The following is a 13,895-nucleotide window of genomic DNA, read 5'->3' as shown; positions in this document are numbered from 1 at the left end:
GCATTTAGAGAAATACCAATTTTCAGCCCATGAAGGAACAGCTACAGCTTTCACCTCTCAAATATATTTATTCATTAAATGCTCCTGGTCAGTTTAAGTTTAGGGTATTAAAAATAGAAGTTCCGTGCCCATCCCCATCCTGTACCATTACCTGGTTCTCTGTAAGGCCCCACTCCCACCAGTTATTTTTAAATAAAACATGAGGTGTCACAAAACACAAGGTAAAACAAGGATATGTGCCAGCAGCTGAAAATAAGTACCATACAAACACCCTTTAATGAACAGCAGATGAAACAGATTTTTTTTTTTCATGGTGCTATTGCCCAGGCAAGACTTCTGCTGAATTTCCAGGGATTTTGGAGGAAGTTTGTATAAGGTCTCATCCTAGACCTTCTATAAATCCACAGTTTTAACAGACTTTTTTAACATGCGTGTTTGTGCACGTGAGAGGAGGGCAGGGTGCCAGGTTGAGGTAAGTTTTCTTAAATTTTCAGGTGTTATGGAAAAATCCAAACATTTCATTAATACAATTTCCCTGTTAACAGTGTAGCAAATGAAAAGAAAAAAATCCAGTTGAATTAAATGTGATCCTGAAGAGTGATGGGAATGGAACTCTTTTTAAATCCATGGTAGCAAATTCAGGTGCACAGCAGGTTGCTTTCTCCATGCTGCCAAATGCACAACTTGGCCCCTTTCCTTCAGAGGGAATAAAGGTACCTGTGTAAAGATTCACAGCTGCAAAGGACACCCACTGAACACTGACCAACACCTTCACCCGACACTACCTATCCCGTGCCAGTCTTTTATCTATTTTTTTAAAACACAGAAAATAAATCAGGTGTGCAACACCACAATGCAATAATCCCCTCAAGTATGAGGAGCACTGAGGTAGCTCTGATAATACTTGAAGAAGGACATTCAGGGGCTTGGGGGAGATGCTACTGATGTAAAAAAGGTTTAACAGAGACAACCCCAAGATACATGTAACTTCCTGGGGGGGGGGAAAGAAAGAAAAAACTCTCTCAGTGCTTCAAGGAGAGAAAGAAGCTACAGCAGAGAAGGAAGCTACAGCAAAGAAAATGTTCCTTGACACCAAGTAGCAGACTTAGGGATAATGGTCTTTTTAGATCTATGTTACAGCAGCACATAAGCCCAGTTTTACCTCTAATTGATTAAAGCTCTCCACTGTGTAAAAATACAGTACAGACTCTTGTAACAAGACCACAGTTTACAAGAAAAGAAGAGAGGAGAGTCAGCAACAGAGCCCTGAGGAAAAGAAGTGTCTCATGGCCCAGAGTAGAGCTCTGCCCTCCACCCTCTCCCACCAGGACATCTGGCTGTGGGTTTTTCCATCGTACATATCACACACCCCACACTACTCAGTTCATTTGCCAGGGCATTTTAATCCCTCTTCAGTAAAGGTGTATTGATGACATTAAACTCTATTATTTTTATTAAAACTTCTATATCTCAAATGTACGTGAAGCCACATGGGGGTAAGTGATTTCTGACTTGAGTAACGGCAGTGAATACTACAGGGCATTTATCTACATGTTTGGTAGAGAAGGATAAGTACCACTTATTAGTAATAATGACAAAACTTTATTTCCATTTGAAACCATCAAGTCATCCTGACAACAGACAATAATGTTTCTATCAAAGCCTTCATTAGAAAGGGTTTCTCAGACCAAGGACAGATTTTCTACTGAAACCAGATACTCCATCTCACATGGAAAAATCATTTCCTTGCTTAGTTGATGTCCATCAACTCTTGATTCAACTCTGAAGAATATTCCAAGCTTGTTTTCCCACATTTAAAGAAGGAAACTGATTTATTTGCAGAGTCCTCTTTATTATTTGTCTCTGTCATTGCCTTGCAGGACAGGAAAAAGAACAAAAATTCTGTCCTAACAGACTAGAAAAGGGTTTTGTACAATTGCTCTGACACACAGGTACAGAGATGGAGAGAACAGCTGTAATGCAGAAATAAAGTTATGTTATCCATCAGTCTGAGAGGACAAATGGAAATGATGAACACAGTGACACCAAATAGAATCGGTTTTGCTCAAAAGACAGCCAAAAGTAGCTAGATAATGCTCAACATTTGTACATATTAAAAATTAAATAATTTTAGAACAGTTCCACATACTGTACAGCTCCATATTGCACTGACATGAAAAAAAAAAAAAGAAAGAAATTGAAGCACTGAAATGGCAAATGAGGACAAACTCTCCTCACAGCAGTTTTCACAAAGGTGAGAAACAAGCTTTATGTATCAGCATGTTTCCTCCAAGGGTTGCAGCAACACTGATGGTTTCCTGCTCCTGACAGCAGGTTCGAGGTCTTTTCTCTTCTGGTTTTCATGATGCTTCCTGTGGTTGTGCTCCCAGACAGTGCTGTCCATGCTCCGAGCTGGTCAGACACTTCAGCTCACCTCAAACCAGGACTTCTGTGCAAGAAGTGCTCGTTTTCTTCTCGCTGGTCAGATCCACTGAAGACAACTGTCCACTGCTAGGACTAGGGAGAAAAAAAAAAAATCAGCAGGTCAGATTACAGATATCATCCATGGAGGGGGAGGGTCCACTCCAAACAGAAGGTGCTTCAGCACCCTGTGAGAAATGTCACAGGATGGTCAACTTAAAATCTGACCCAGAAGAAAGGCTCCTCTGAGTCTGGGGGAACATGAAACAAGTCTGCATACCCTTCTAGATGTATTATATCTCCACCATTAAACCCCCAGACACACAGTCCCATTTTGGGTCTCTCACTACAAGAAGGACATTGAGGTGCTGGAGCAAGTCCAGAGAAAGGCAGTGGAGCTGGGGAAGGGTCTGGAGTGCATGTCCATGTGAGGGGCAGCTGAGGGAGCTGGGGGGGCTCAGCCCAGAGAAAAGAAGGATTAGGGGGCCTTATTACTCTCTACAACTCCCTGAAAGCAGATTGGCTAGCCAGGCAGGGCTCAGTCTCTTCTCCCAAGTAACAAGTCATAAGACAAGAGGAAATGGCTTCGAGTTGTGCCTGGGGAGGTTTAGATGGGATATTAGGAACAACTTCTTCACTGAAAGGATTGACAAGCATTGGAACAGGCTGCCCAGGGCAGTGGTGGAGTCACCATCCCTGGAGGGATTTCAAAGACACATGGATGTGGCACTGAGGGACATGGTTTAGTGGTGGACTTGGCAGTGCTGGGTAATGGTTGGACTCAGTGACCTCAGAGGTCTTCTCCAAGCTAAACAATTCTATGATTCTGTGATTTTGAAACTCCCTGAAATGAGACTACTTTTTTTTAAATAACAATTATTTCAGGTGTGACCAACTTTTTCAGCTCTCATGAGTCAAACCCCATGCTTACACCCAAGTTTACAAAAGTGGATGACTAATATTTTCCCCCTCTGTTATGCCATTATAAACACCTACACATGGTTTCTTCCACCCAGGTGAGTGACAACATCAACCCAAATTCTTAGGCACATGCAGCCACAGTTTCCACACCAAGTTTTGCCCAGTGAGATCACTTAATACTTTTATCAAACGTTGCTGAGTCATGGGACTAGTGAAATTTAGAACTGTTGTTTCCAGAAGGTTATATTGGTGGTGACTTGAGAAAACTTTAACTTTCAAACTTTCAGTCCTGACCTAAAGCCTGATAAGATGTGAAACACCTTCACTGTTGTTTGGATCCTCAATCTGTATAAGCAAGAAATGTAATCTCAGTTTGTTAAATTTGGGGCAGCCACAAACACATCCTTTCTTTTTCCTCTGCTGGGTAGGAAAAATCTTCAGCAGAAATTTGAGGCTTGGTGGTTTTGTTTGTTATTGGGTTTGGGGTTTGTTTTTTTATTTTTTTTTCACTGGTTAGTTGTTTTGGTTTTGGTTTTGGTTTTTTTTTTAAGAGAAAACCTTCTGCAATGCATTTAAACTTAGCACATAGGGCTGGATGCAACTGAAAACTAAATTGGAGAGGTAGGATGCAGAGGAGTTAGAAGTTCCACAAACATGCAGCCTCTCCTGCCCCAAACAACCCAAATGCTGATATCAGAAGGGAGCCATAGTTTCCACAAACCCTCTATTTCCCCTCATAAATTAAGTATGTTTGCACACACTGTTAGTGAAAGACCCTCTGCAGCTTTCAATACTAGAATCACAAATGGATAAAAGCAAGGAAATTATTTTTTCAAAGTCCAAACTGAACTGACACAGTTTCTTTTGGCAGACAGCAGGAGTACTGTAGATAATTCTTGTGAGACTGCTAAAGAGGATTCCCTTTCATAAACACAGGGTAAAACCACTAAAGCCTTGGTACCAAAAGAAATCTGAGAACAACAGACAAAAGTTTTCCAGTACAGGTAGGAAGCACCAACTCAGTGATGCCAACACATCAATTCTGACAAGGTTTTCCTAGGAAGCTGCTGAAACACAGTTGTTTCCTTAAGGTTTAAACACTTGCTTTTAAGGAGCTGCCCTGATTTTTAAAAAGCCCTCAAGCTCTCGTGAGTACACAACATCAACTAGCACCAGCAAACACACTGTCTGGGCTCTGAATGGTTTCCATCCATCTGCTGAAAGCAGAACGATCCTCTGACATCCTAAAGCAGCCCTGCTGGCATACAGATCCACATTTTTGTGAAGGAAGCAACCAGGTCATTACATTGGGATTTTGGACTCCTAATTCTGTTCCTTCCTTATTCAGTAACCTTAAAGTAAATCTAATTTACAGATGGGGGGGGGGAAATGTCATTGGCATTGTGTATCTAAAGGGCTTGGACATCTACAGGTGAAGAGATTAGAATAAAATACCATTTTTAATTTTGTAACAACAGCAGTAGGTCATGTAGCAGTAACAAAAAAAGATCAATGGTCACTTCTGATATTTAGGAGCTTAATATCCTCAACATGCTTTTGAGATACCTGTATTTCCTTCAGCAAGCATTTGCCTTAGAAAAATGTTAAACTAGGTAAGATGCAGTGGATGGTTCCATTCTTTTCACATACAAATAAGAAGGTGTGTAAATTGGTAAATTAAGACAGTAACAGGGAAATAAAATAATCTTTACCTTTTCTAGACCCCACTTCCGTCTTGATGAAAGGCAGTTCATCCTTAAGGCTTCTCTTGTCTGTAGATTTAAATTAAAAATATTAAAGGGAATGGTTTCTCAGAGAGTAGAAAATGTTCATATAATCCAGAATAAGTACCTTTCTGTCCAGAAGTGTCCCAAACAACAGGATGAAGAATCCCTAAGAAATTGCAAAACCAGTTAACAAAACCAGCATAGCCACATGATGTTTCTTAAGTGCTTCTAGATGTCATTTCTGTAAGGACAGACCTCATCTGCTGTCATTCAGGTAACAGCAATGCACAAAATGGGTTTATCCACCCGGGCCATATGGGCTGTCTGGGAACATCAGGAATGGATATACAACCTGTGTTAATTCTCACTACAAACTGGACTGATGGGTTACATACCAGGACTTTCTCAGCCCACTCAGTTACAATCTGAATCAAGAAGAGCTAAGACAGACCAGGTGTACAACAGTGTGTCAGGTAACACTGGATGTTAACACCAATCAGTTATTCAAAACCATAGAATCAGTCATGGAATAGTTTGGGTTGGAAGGGACCTTAAAGACCATGTTGTTCCAACCCCCCTGCCATGGACAGGGATACCTCCCACTAGACCAGGTTGCTCAAAGCCCCATCCAACCTGGCCTTGAACACTTCCAGAGATGGGGCATCCACAGCTTTCCTGGGCAACCTGTGCCAGGGCCATCTTCAACAGTAAATGAGAATGTTCTGTGTATTCGTTAATTGATAAGGATGAGACATCTTTGCAGTTACTGGACATTAACTGGTATATTTTATGTTTAACAGAAATTCATCTTCTTAATTGTTCAACACACTTTAAACCAACTATTTTGCCCCGTTACCCATCTACCTTTACTATTCTAATGCAGGATGCCTCGTGCATGTATTATGTAAAGGGGCTGAGTCGAAAGGAAGGTTTAGATCCTATTTTTCATGCACAATGCATGCTGCCAGTCCCTCTTTGACCTGATACCTTTATCCCAGGCTCAAAATCTGAGCACATACTACTCCTGGTCTCCCAGAGTTTACCTGGAAAGCATTCAGCAGCGCGAACGTGATGTGGAACGCCAGGGATCGGCTGTCAAGAATCGTGGCCAATCCAAACCCCCAGGTGAGACCCAGAAGAGGAGTCAGAAGGGCAACGTTTTTGCTGATTCGGATCATGCTGCTCAAATCTTGTGACTTGCAGCCTTCTCCAACAGAGGACCTCCCAGTCTTCACCACAACCATCACCACCACCACCAGATTCACCACAATGATGCTCAGAGCAGGCACAACAAAGGCCAAAAGGGCTTTTGTCTCATACCAATTGAGCCAGCAGGCTCCACTCCTTAAATATCCATTCTTTGGTTCAGTGATGGCAACAGTGAGGACAGATATGACCAAGGGACATCCATATCCAATAGAGAATGCTGCAGCCAGGAACACAGATCTCGTTACCTTAAAAAAAATTAATAATAATCCATAGAGAATCAAGAGGCCCAGTGTTAACATCCAAAAAAACAAGGCAAGGTAGAAAAAGTGAAGGAAAAAAGTGGCTGCTACACACAACTGGTAGTTCAGGGCTGTATTGTGCACAATAGCTGCCAGGATGAACAAAACATCAGCAACGAGCAGCGACACAGCGATGTTGACCAAACAGAAGTGGCGCATGTAGGTTATTTCAGTTTTTGTGACGTGGTGCCAGACAACAGCCTCAATGACAAGGCAGAGAACCAGGCTGAGAATGGAAAGGCCTAAGCCCACCCTAGTGATGTAATCCAGCGCCATGCTCCGCGGCGTCGCGGGGGACATCAGAATGGAGAAGGACTTGTAGGTCCGGCGCTGGTGGGAGCAGACACAAACCACGCTGCTGACGGTGTCCAGCTGCGTCCTGCACGCCCGGCTGTCCCAGCGCCGCTCGGCAGAGTGCCACCCCACACACTGGGCCTCCACCTGCTCCAGCTTATTCACCTTCTCAAAGGTGAGCGAAACCCGCTGGAGCTCCTCCGGCAGCGACACCGACAACACCATCCCGTTCACAAACCCGGGGTCTGACCGGGTGCTCTCCATAACGGCCCCGAGCGTTGGGAACGCGATGCTGATGGCCTTGGAAGCCCTGGGCAACTTCAGAAGCTCTTCTTCTGGGATCACCATGTGCCCAGTGATGTTGCCCGTGTTGTTGAACTCCAAAGAAAAATCAAAGCTCGTTCCTGAAGTGTTTCTGTGTATGCTGTAGCCTTTCGTAGCGATGAAGGGTTCCTGCACACTTTCCGACCCGTTCCTTAGAAGAAGCTTCCCAGCAAATAAATTCACTGAGTCCAGTAATTCTGAACCAGCATTTCTGTCCCTTACAAAAGCCCAGTTGGAAATGATGGAGCTGTTCAGAATATGGTTTGCTATCCTGCTGTAGCTCTGAAACAAACATGAAAACAATATTTTTTTTTTTATATTAGAAGAAACCAAATATTATTCCACTGGCAGAGCTTCCCAAAAGGCTCATTTAATTCATGAGTGACTTTTACTTTTCCTTCTGACACTGAACATGCTCCCCATGATCCATCCCAGTCAAATCTAAACATCTCATTACTAGAATTGTCCTATCCTCTTCATATCATAGATCAAAAGGTGATTGGAGAAGTAAACATAAAGCAAAAAATCAGGACACTCTAGTTCTATTCCAGACACTGACCCACTGTGCAGATCTGATTTACGTCACCCTTCCTGTATTTCTTCCCCCACCTCTCTGATTTCTGAGTTCATCAGGAAAAGATACCAGTTTCTGTTGTGCAACACATGACAACACAGCTGCAGGTCAGCATCTCCAAAGCTGCCTTTCCTATAGTGTCATACTTCAAAAATTAATTCTTCCTTGTACTGCTATTCCACAGCTTCAACAGCAGGTCCTGAAAACTTTTGCTTTTAAAGAAATTTAATTCCACAGTATATTTTCATCACATGTGAATAAGTCAGTTTCTCTGACAACAAAACAATGGCCCACTCTGAAAACTCTTTCCAGCTGATCTCTGTGTGACTTGCAGCCACCACTTCATTGGACATTTTTGGTCATAAGGACAAAATACTGTATAGATGCTCTGGAAACCTCAGCAGCGCCTCCCAAAGCCCACGAGAGTAAATACCTGCATTTTTGCTCTAGTGACATTCTCTGATAACTGCAGAGAAATCTTCTTCAGCAAATCCACTATATCAGCTATGTTTCCTGGAATGGCTGGTGAAGACAGGATATCTGGGATGATGCACGAAAAATCAGCTTGGCAGCTCCTATTCCCACGGTCATCAGCACCAAAATGTTTTGGCCCATCTCCAGGCTTCTCATGCCCTGGCTTTCCTCCTGCTACAAAAGGAAGATGTTCTCCAGCAACATGTCCTCCAGAGCATGGAAAGAGTCCACTTTCAGATATCCTCTGGAGGGAGGAAAACACATTTGAGACAATTAATGAACAGAATGAAAATGAAGCTTCAGTTACAACCAGGCAAGAGGTCTAGTGCTGGGTGTGCAGGGAATGTGCCAGATGGACTGAAATCCAGAACCAAAGCTCACCTGAGAAAACATTGTACTGGAACAACACACAAGAAAAGAGGGGCAAGAACTAAATGTAGTGCCTTATTCTTGAAGTGATTTAAGTTTTATTTTGTCCTTGAGGAGAATTTACCACAAATGATCTGATCATTACAGATATTGCTATTGCTCTTTTCTCAGGTTCATCCTGGTGTATCCTTGTCTTGGTTGAGATCCACATGAGGAACATCAACAAACTGAACAAGGCAACTTTGTTTCTGAATTATGTTTCCACACACGGATTTCCCAAAGTTTATTTCCTTTCACTTGATTTAAGATGGTGAAAGGACAAAAGCACAAGTCTGATGAGGAGCAGCTGAGGGAGCTGGGGATATTTAGCCTGGAGAAAAGGAGGCTCAGGGGTGACTTTACTGCTCTCTACAACTACCTGAAAGGAGGTTGTAGCGTGGTGGGGGTTGGTCTCTTCTCCCAAGTAACAAGCGACAGGACAAGAGGAAATGGCCTCGAGTTGCACCATGGCAGGTGTAAATTGAATATTAGAAAAAATTTCTTCACTGAAAGGGTGGTCAGGCATTGGAACAAACTGCCTAGGAAAGTGGTGAAATCACAATCCCTGGAAGTGTTCAAAAAACATGTGGATGTGGCACCTGGGACATGGTTTAGTCATAAACACAGTATTAATGAATTGTTATGGGTTAATGATTGGACTTGATGATCTTAGAGGTCTTTTCCAACATAAATGATTCTGTGATTCCATGAAGTCAAAGTTTTGCTCAAGATTGAGAGGGTATGGAGGGACAGGCTGTCTTTGCAAATTATGAGCATCGGCCAAAGAAGGTGCATAACAGTTAACTCACCTGAAAAAGGGACTGAACATCCAAGTTTGCACAGGCATCAGACAACATTTGCCACTTTCTGTCTTCACAGACGAAGCTTGTCTCCCCATGGAAGGAGGGAGAACAAGGCTGAATACAAATAGCTCCATTGTCTTGGCAGGGAACGACATTTATACAGGCATCTGAAAAATAAATCAAGCAGATATTGTTATAAGGTGTAAGACCTCATGGTCCTCATGGTCCATGAGGTGAGTATGGGTGGTGTAAAGTATTGATAACTGATAACAACTCACAAAGAATTAAACAAGATACATAGTTATTCACTGTACCTTGCTCATTACCAGTCTTTGATTCCCTACCGAGAACCTGAAAAATAAGAAGTAGAATATATGCTGAATATTTAAATAAATAACTAAAGGATGATTCCTTGGTACAAACCACAAAGAGGGGAAATAGTCCTTTTGAGTCCAGAATGCAGAGCTCATGTCCCCTTGCTCATACAGACCAATTCAGAATTCACTACTTAGAGTTTGTCTCTCTAGATGAAACCTTCAGTTGGACCCTTCTACTGAAATGACACACTGAGGATCACACAACTCCAGCAGTTACTCCTCAGTCAAAAAGCCTCTGTTAGGTTCCAGTATTTCTCATGTTGATGAGAATATATGAATTTCTGATGTGATCTATATGACTTTTGCCATAAGATAGTGCTACAGTTGTACAAATACCAATATCTGCTTTGCTCCCCTCCGGACTGGGGAGCAGCCCCGAGGTCTGTGTGTAGAGCTCCTGCAGGCAGGAACACCTGCTGGAACTGTGTGTTGTACAGCCTGACACAATCCAAAACAGCTTCCATCGTTGCTTGGGCCATCATCTACAACCAGTCAAACCTTCCAAAACCTAAAGGGGGCTACAAGGCTGGAGAGGCACTTTTTACAAGGGTAGAGTGGCAGAACAAGGGGGAATGGCACTAAAATGACAGAGGGCAGGTTTGGATTAGGTATCAGGAAGAAATTCTTTACTGTGAGGGTGGTGAGGCACTTGCACAGGTTGCCCAGAGAAGTTGTGGCTGCCCCATCCCTGGAAGTGTTCAAGGTTAGGATTCATGAGGCTTTGAGCAACCTGGTTCTCGCAAGCTGAATAGCAGGTTTTTAGCACTGCAGGAGTTGTGCTGGAGGTTCACTGGCATCTGGCATACTGAACATACTGAATACTTCAAAGTATTTTCTCCTACAGCAACAGGACAAGGGGTAATGGTTTTAAACTGAAAGAGGGTAGATTTAGACCAGACGAGGAAGAAATTATGATGAGGGTGCTGAAGCACTGGAACAGGTTGCTCAGAGAAGCCGTGGTTGCCCCATCCCTAAAAGTGTTCAAGGTCAGGTGGGATGGGGATTTCAGCAACCTGGTCTAGTGGAACTCACCCTGAGAGCACTGTGTGGTGTGGCCAGGAAGAAGTGCACAGCCCAAAGGAGCAGGAAGCAGACCACCCTCACATCCATCGCTGAGCATTTGCTGCTTTCCTCCTGGAAGAAACATGTTAAAGAAGTTTAGACACCACTGTTTCCACTTTTTGAACACAGTCTGAAAGCAGATAAACCTATGACAAAGACTGTCCTTACTGGGCTTGCAAGGTGGATTTGGGGCATTCATAATTTATTACCTTTACTGAGAATGATTTGTGAGCCCTTTCTTGAAAAAAAAAGAAAAAAAGACATAAAATCTGTCCAACACTGAAAGTTACTGCATTAATAATTTACTGTAAACCGAGAGCTGGAGAGCTTATTAAAGCAGTTCAGCCTGTGGGTCCCTTTAGAAGTGATTCAAGACAGCCTTGCCTCCACTTCGACACTGCTGCTCTCCTTGGGCAGTTCCTGAGGAGCCCCATCATGAGGTAAGAAACTTGGGCACTCAGGCCTTGGATATCAAAAACTAATAAACAAGGACCAGACCAAGTAAAGAGTTATTTCCTTTGCAGGTGGATTCAGACCTCTGGTCCCTCCATGAAGCTTCCTGTGGTCCTTGATAGAAGCTAAACATCCTGGGATGCAACTTGTTACAGGCATATTTGTTGGAGGAAAATAATTCAGTAAAAGAAATTAAGGAAAAACAATGTTTTAGATCAAACCTGATTATTACATGCTTTACATGTCCAAGGCAAAAGCAACAGCTGCTCTGCATTCAAAAGAATTGAGACACTGATCTTCTATCAGTGGATGTATAAGTAGATTAGGTCATTTACTAAAAAATAAAAAACATAAAACCAGTGAGCGAAAACACTAAAGCACAAAACAAATGCTCAGCTGCAAAGCAGGATGGTTACTAGATTTCAGGAGATGGCAACAAGGAAAAGCTCATCAAACCACCATGCCTTGATAGGACCCACTCAATTTTCCCCTGACACATACTGATCAGCACAGATGATGTAGATCAGAAGTACAAAGGGTCCTGTACTGATGGAGCAGAGATGTGTTCTCCCATCCAGGAGACTCCAAGCTCTCACCATCTGACAGCATCAAAGGCCCAGGCACACAGCTGGCTGCCCCTTTCATCTGTGACATTTGTTCACACCTTTCTATGCTTTTAGGTCTGTGGGTTTATTACTTAACTGTGAAATAATCATAAATGTAGAGCTTGATGCACTGAATTTCTAAGCTAGCTCTAAAGGAGAGCCTTGTGACAGCCTCTTGAATTCAACTGCTAACTGGAAAAGCATTTTCTGGGTTAAAAGCTACAAGCCATTAGCTTTATTAGGAAACAAAATGGATATGGAGAAGTGAACCAAAATACTTGGATCAATATTGCCAAAGAAGGGGAGGTGGCTGGGAAACACCTACAGGTCTGAGGCAAAAGGTTGTATCAAATTCTTTCCCGATTTCTGCAGTCATTAATGTTGATTGTATGCTCGTAGCCCTAATTCCATTTCACAGCTACAATCCTTGAGCTCATCATGCCTCACCATTAATTAATTCACATTCATTTTGTATTTAATCACCAATGGATCTCCACCCAGGGCTGTTACCTTTGAGTGAGGCAGAAATCTGGGACACCTCCAGGTATCTCAGGCTCACAGAGATACTGGCCCGTGTTGCCAGTGAAACACTGATCTCGCTCAGCTGCATTGCTTGACTCATCATGGAAACCTCCCAGTCTCACCAATGCAAGAATCCGCCAAGGAAACCACTGTGCAGCAACAGAAGCTTAGAGCAAAACAAGTAATACAGCAGCAAGTCACTGCCACTTTAGGAAAAAACAGGGATGTAGTGACACAGGGCCACATGAAGGCATATACAGATAGTCCTCCTCCTCCAAAGCATCCAATTATGGCACTCCAGACAGAGGATAATTTATCTCTTCTCATAAACTGTCTACTACCACTGATGCCTGACTTTTTAAGCAGCTGTAAACATGTTAATTCTCTCTTCCAGAGGATTCTGTTTTGTCGGGACACAGGTACACGAGCAGCTGAGTTGTCAATACTCTCTCACATGAAAAGGATTTTCTAGTGAGAAGACACTTCCACACCCACAGGTTTCTCCCACCCAGCTCAGGAGACCGTCACCAGCTGCTGATCCTCCTCCAGGTCATTTCAAAGCCCTCAACAGAAGGGAAAGAGCAAAGAGTGAGTGGAGGGACAGTGGTTACAAGAGAGCAAAGAGCCTCTTAAAACAGTAAAAAGAAAGGTAAACTGATCATGTATTTAAAAAGTAATCCATATGCTGGTTAATGCATCATAGCCTCAAATTCAAATCCCTTACTCTGTCACTCTTGTTGGCTTAAAACTGAAGTATTTCATAAAATCCTACAAAACTATCTTCCTTGACTCTACCCCAAGCATGTTCTTGCTTTTAACTTCTGGCAGGAAGCATTGCATGGCAGTCTGGCCCCAGATGGGCACAGCTACCAGAGGGCTCTGCCCAAGCAGTGACAAATGTGGTAGCTACACCCCCACACTGGTGGACCCAGGGTCTCTGGTTAAAGGGTTCTCCATCACCTGGAGTCACCTCTCTTCCCTCTCCACATGACAAACTATAGTTAAGTTTACAGGGAAAGTTACAAGCTCATGTTGTACAAAATTAAAATTTATAGTGACCTTGCCATAATTAGCTGGACAAATATATTTTCCCAAACAGTAAAAACTTGCACTGTGTGTATTTAACATTTAATAAAAATACTAAATCCATTGTTACAGAACCTAATCTATTAGTTTTAGGGCTTGAATGGCCATGATCACTTGCCACTGCTACCATGCAATTTGAGGCTGCAGCAGGAGACTTCAGAGTGTTCAGCATGCTCATCCAAGCATAAAAAGTAAATTTCTTAATTCTCCCAGAATGGTATTAGTTGTATTTTTAAAGGAATCACACTTAAAAAATTTAAATAAAGCAAGTTCTGAGAAGAGTTATAGTTAACTTTAGCCATAAGAAAACTCCAGATTTTCTTAAAAGTTACAGCA

The 13,895-nt window shown here is 42.6% G+C and overlaps 1 protein-coding gene across 1 annotated transcript; it reads right to left on the bottom strand.

Moving 5' to 3' along the window:
* Positions 1-1,593: 1,593 nt before the first annotated feature.
* On the bottom strand, positions 1,594-10,968 carry ADGRF4 (adhesion G protein-coupled receptor F4). Its single transcript, XM_018088962.3, has 8 exons — positions 10,864-10,968; positions 9,769-9,805; positions 9,461-9,621; positions 8,203-8,487; positions 6,113-7,477; positions 5,194-5,235; positions 5,055-5,114; positions 1,594-2,517 (listed from the first exon to the last, which is right to left on the bottom strand). Exons 1-8 carry the CDS (start codon positions 10,939-10,941, stop codon positions 2,512-2,514), a joined length of 2,034 nt encoding a protein of 677 aa, XP_017944451.1. The 5' UTR covers positions 10,942-10,968; the 3' UTR covers positions 1,594-2,511.
* Between the last annotated feature and the right edge of the window lie 2,927 nt (positions 10,969-13,895).

The sequence above is a fragment of the Manacus vitellinus genome, unplaced genomic scaffold (assembly GCF_001715985.3).
Source record: "Manacus vitellinus isolate BGI_N305 unplaced genomic scaffold, ASM171598v3 scaffold_11_pilon, whole genome shotgun sequence".
NCBI lineage: Eukaryota > Metazoa > Chordata > Aves > Passeriformes > Pipridae > Manacus > Manacus vitellinus.
This window is presented reverse-complemented; position numbering and strand designations above follow the sequence as displayed.

Bases quoted from the DNA above. Each gene is read 5' to 3' on its own strand.
- ADGRF4 (XM_018088962.3), bottom strand. From the start codon at position 10,941: ATGGATGTGAGGGTGGTCTGCTTCCTGCTCCTTTGGGCTGTGCACTTC. The intron at 8,488-9,460 runs GTGAGTTAACTG...TCCTCCCTCCAG, and splicing joins ATGTTCAGTCCCTTTTTCAG to AGGATATCTGAAAGTGGACT. The intron at 5,115-5,193 runs GTACTTATTCTG...TTAAATCTACAG, and splicing joins GGACACTTCTGGACAGAAAG to ACAAGAGAAGCCTTAAGGAT.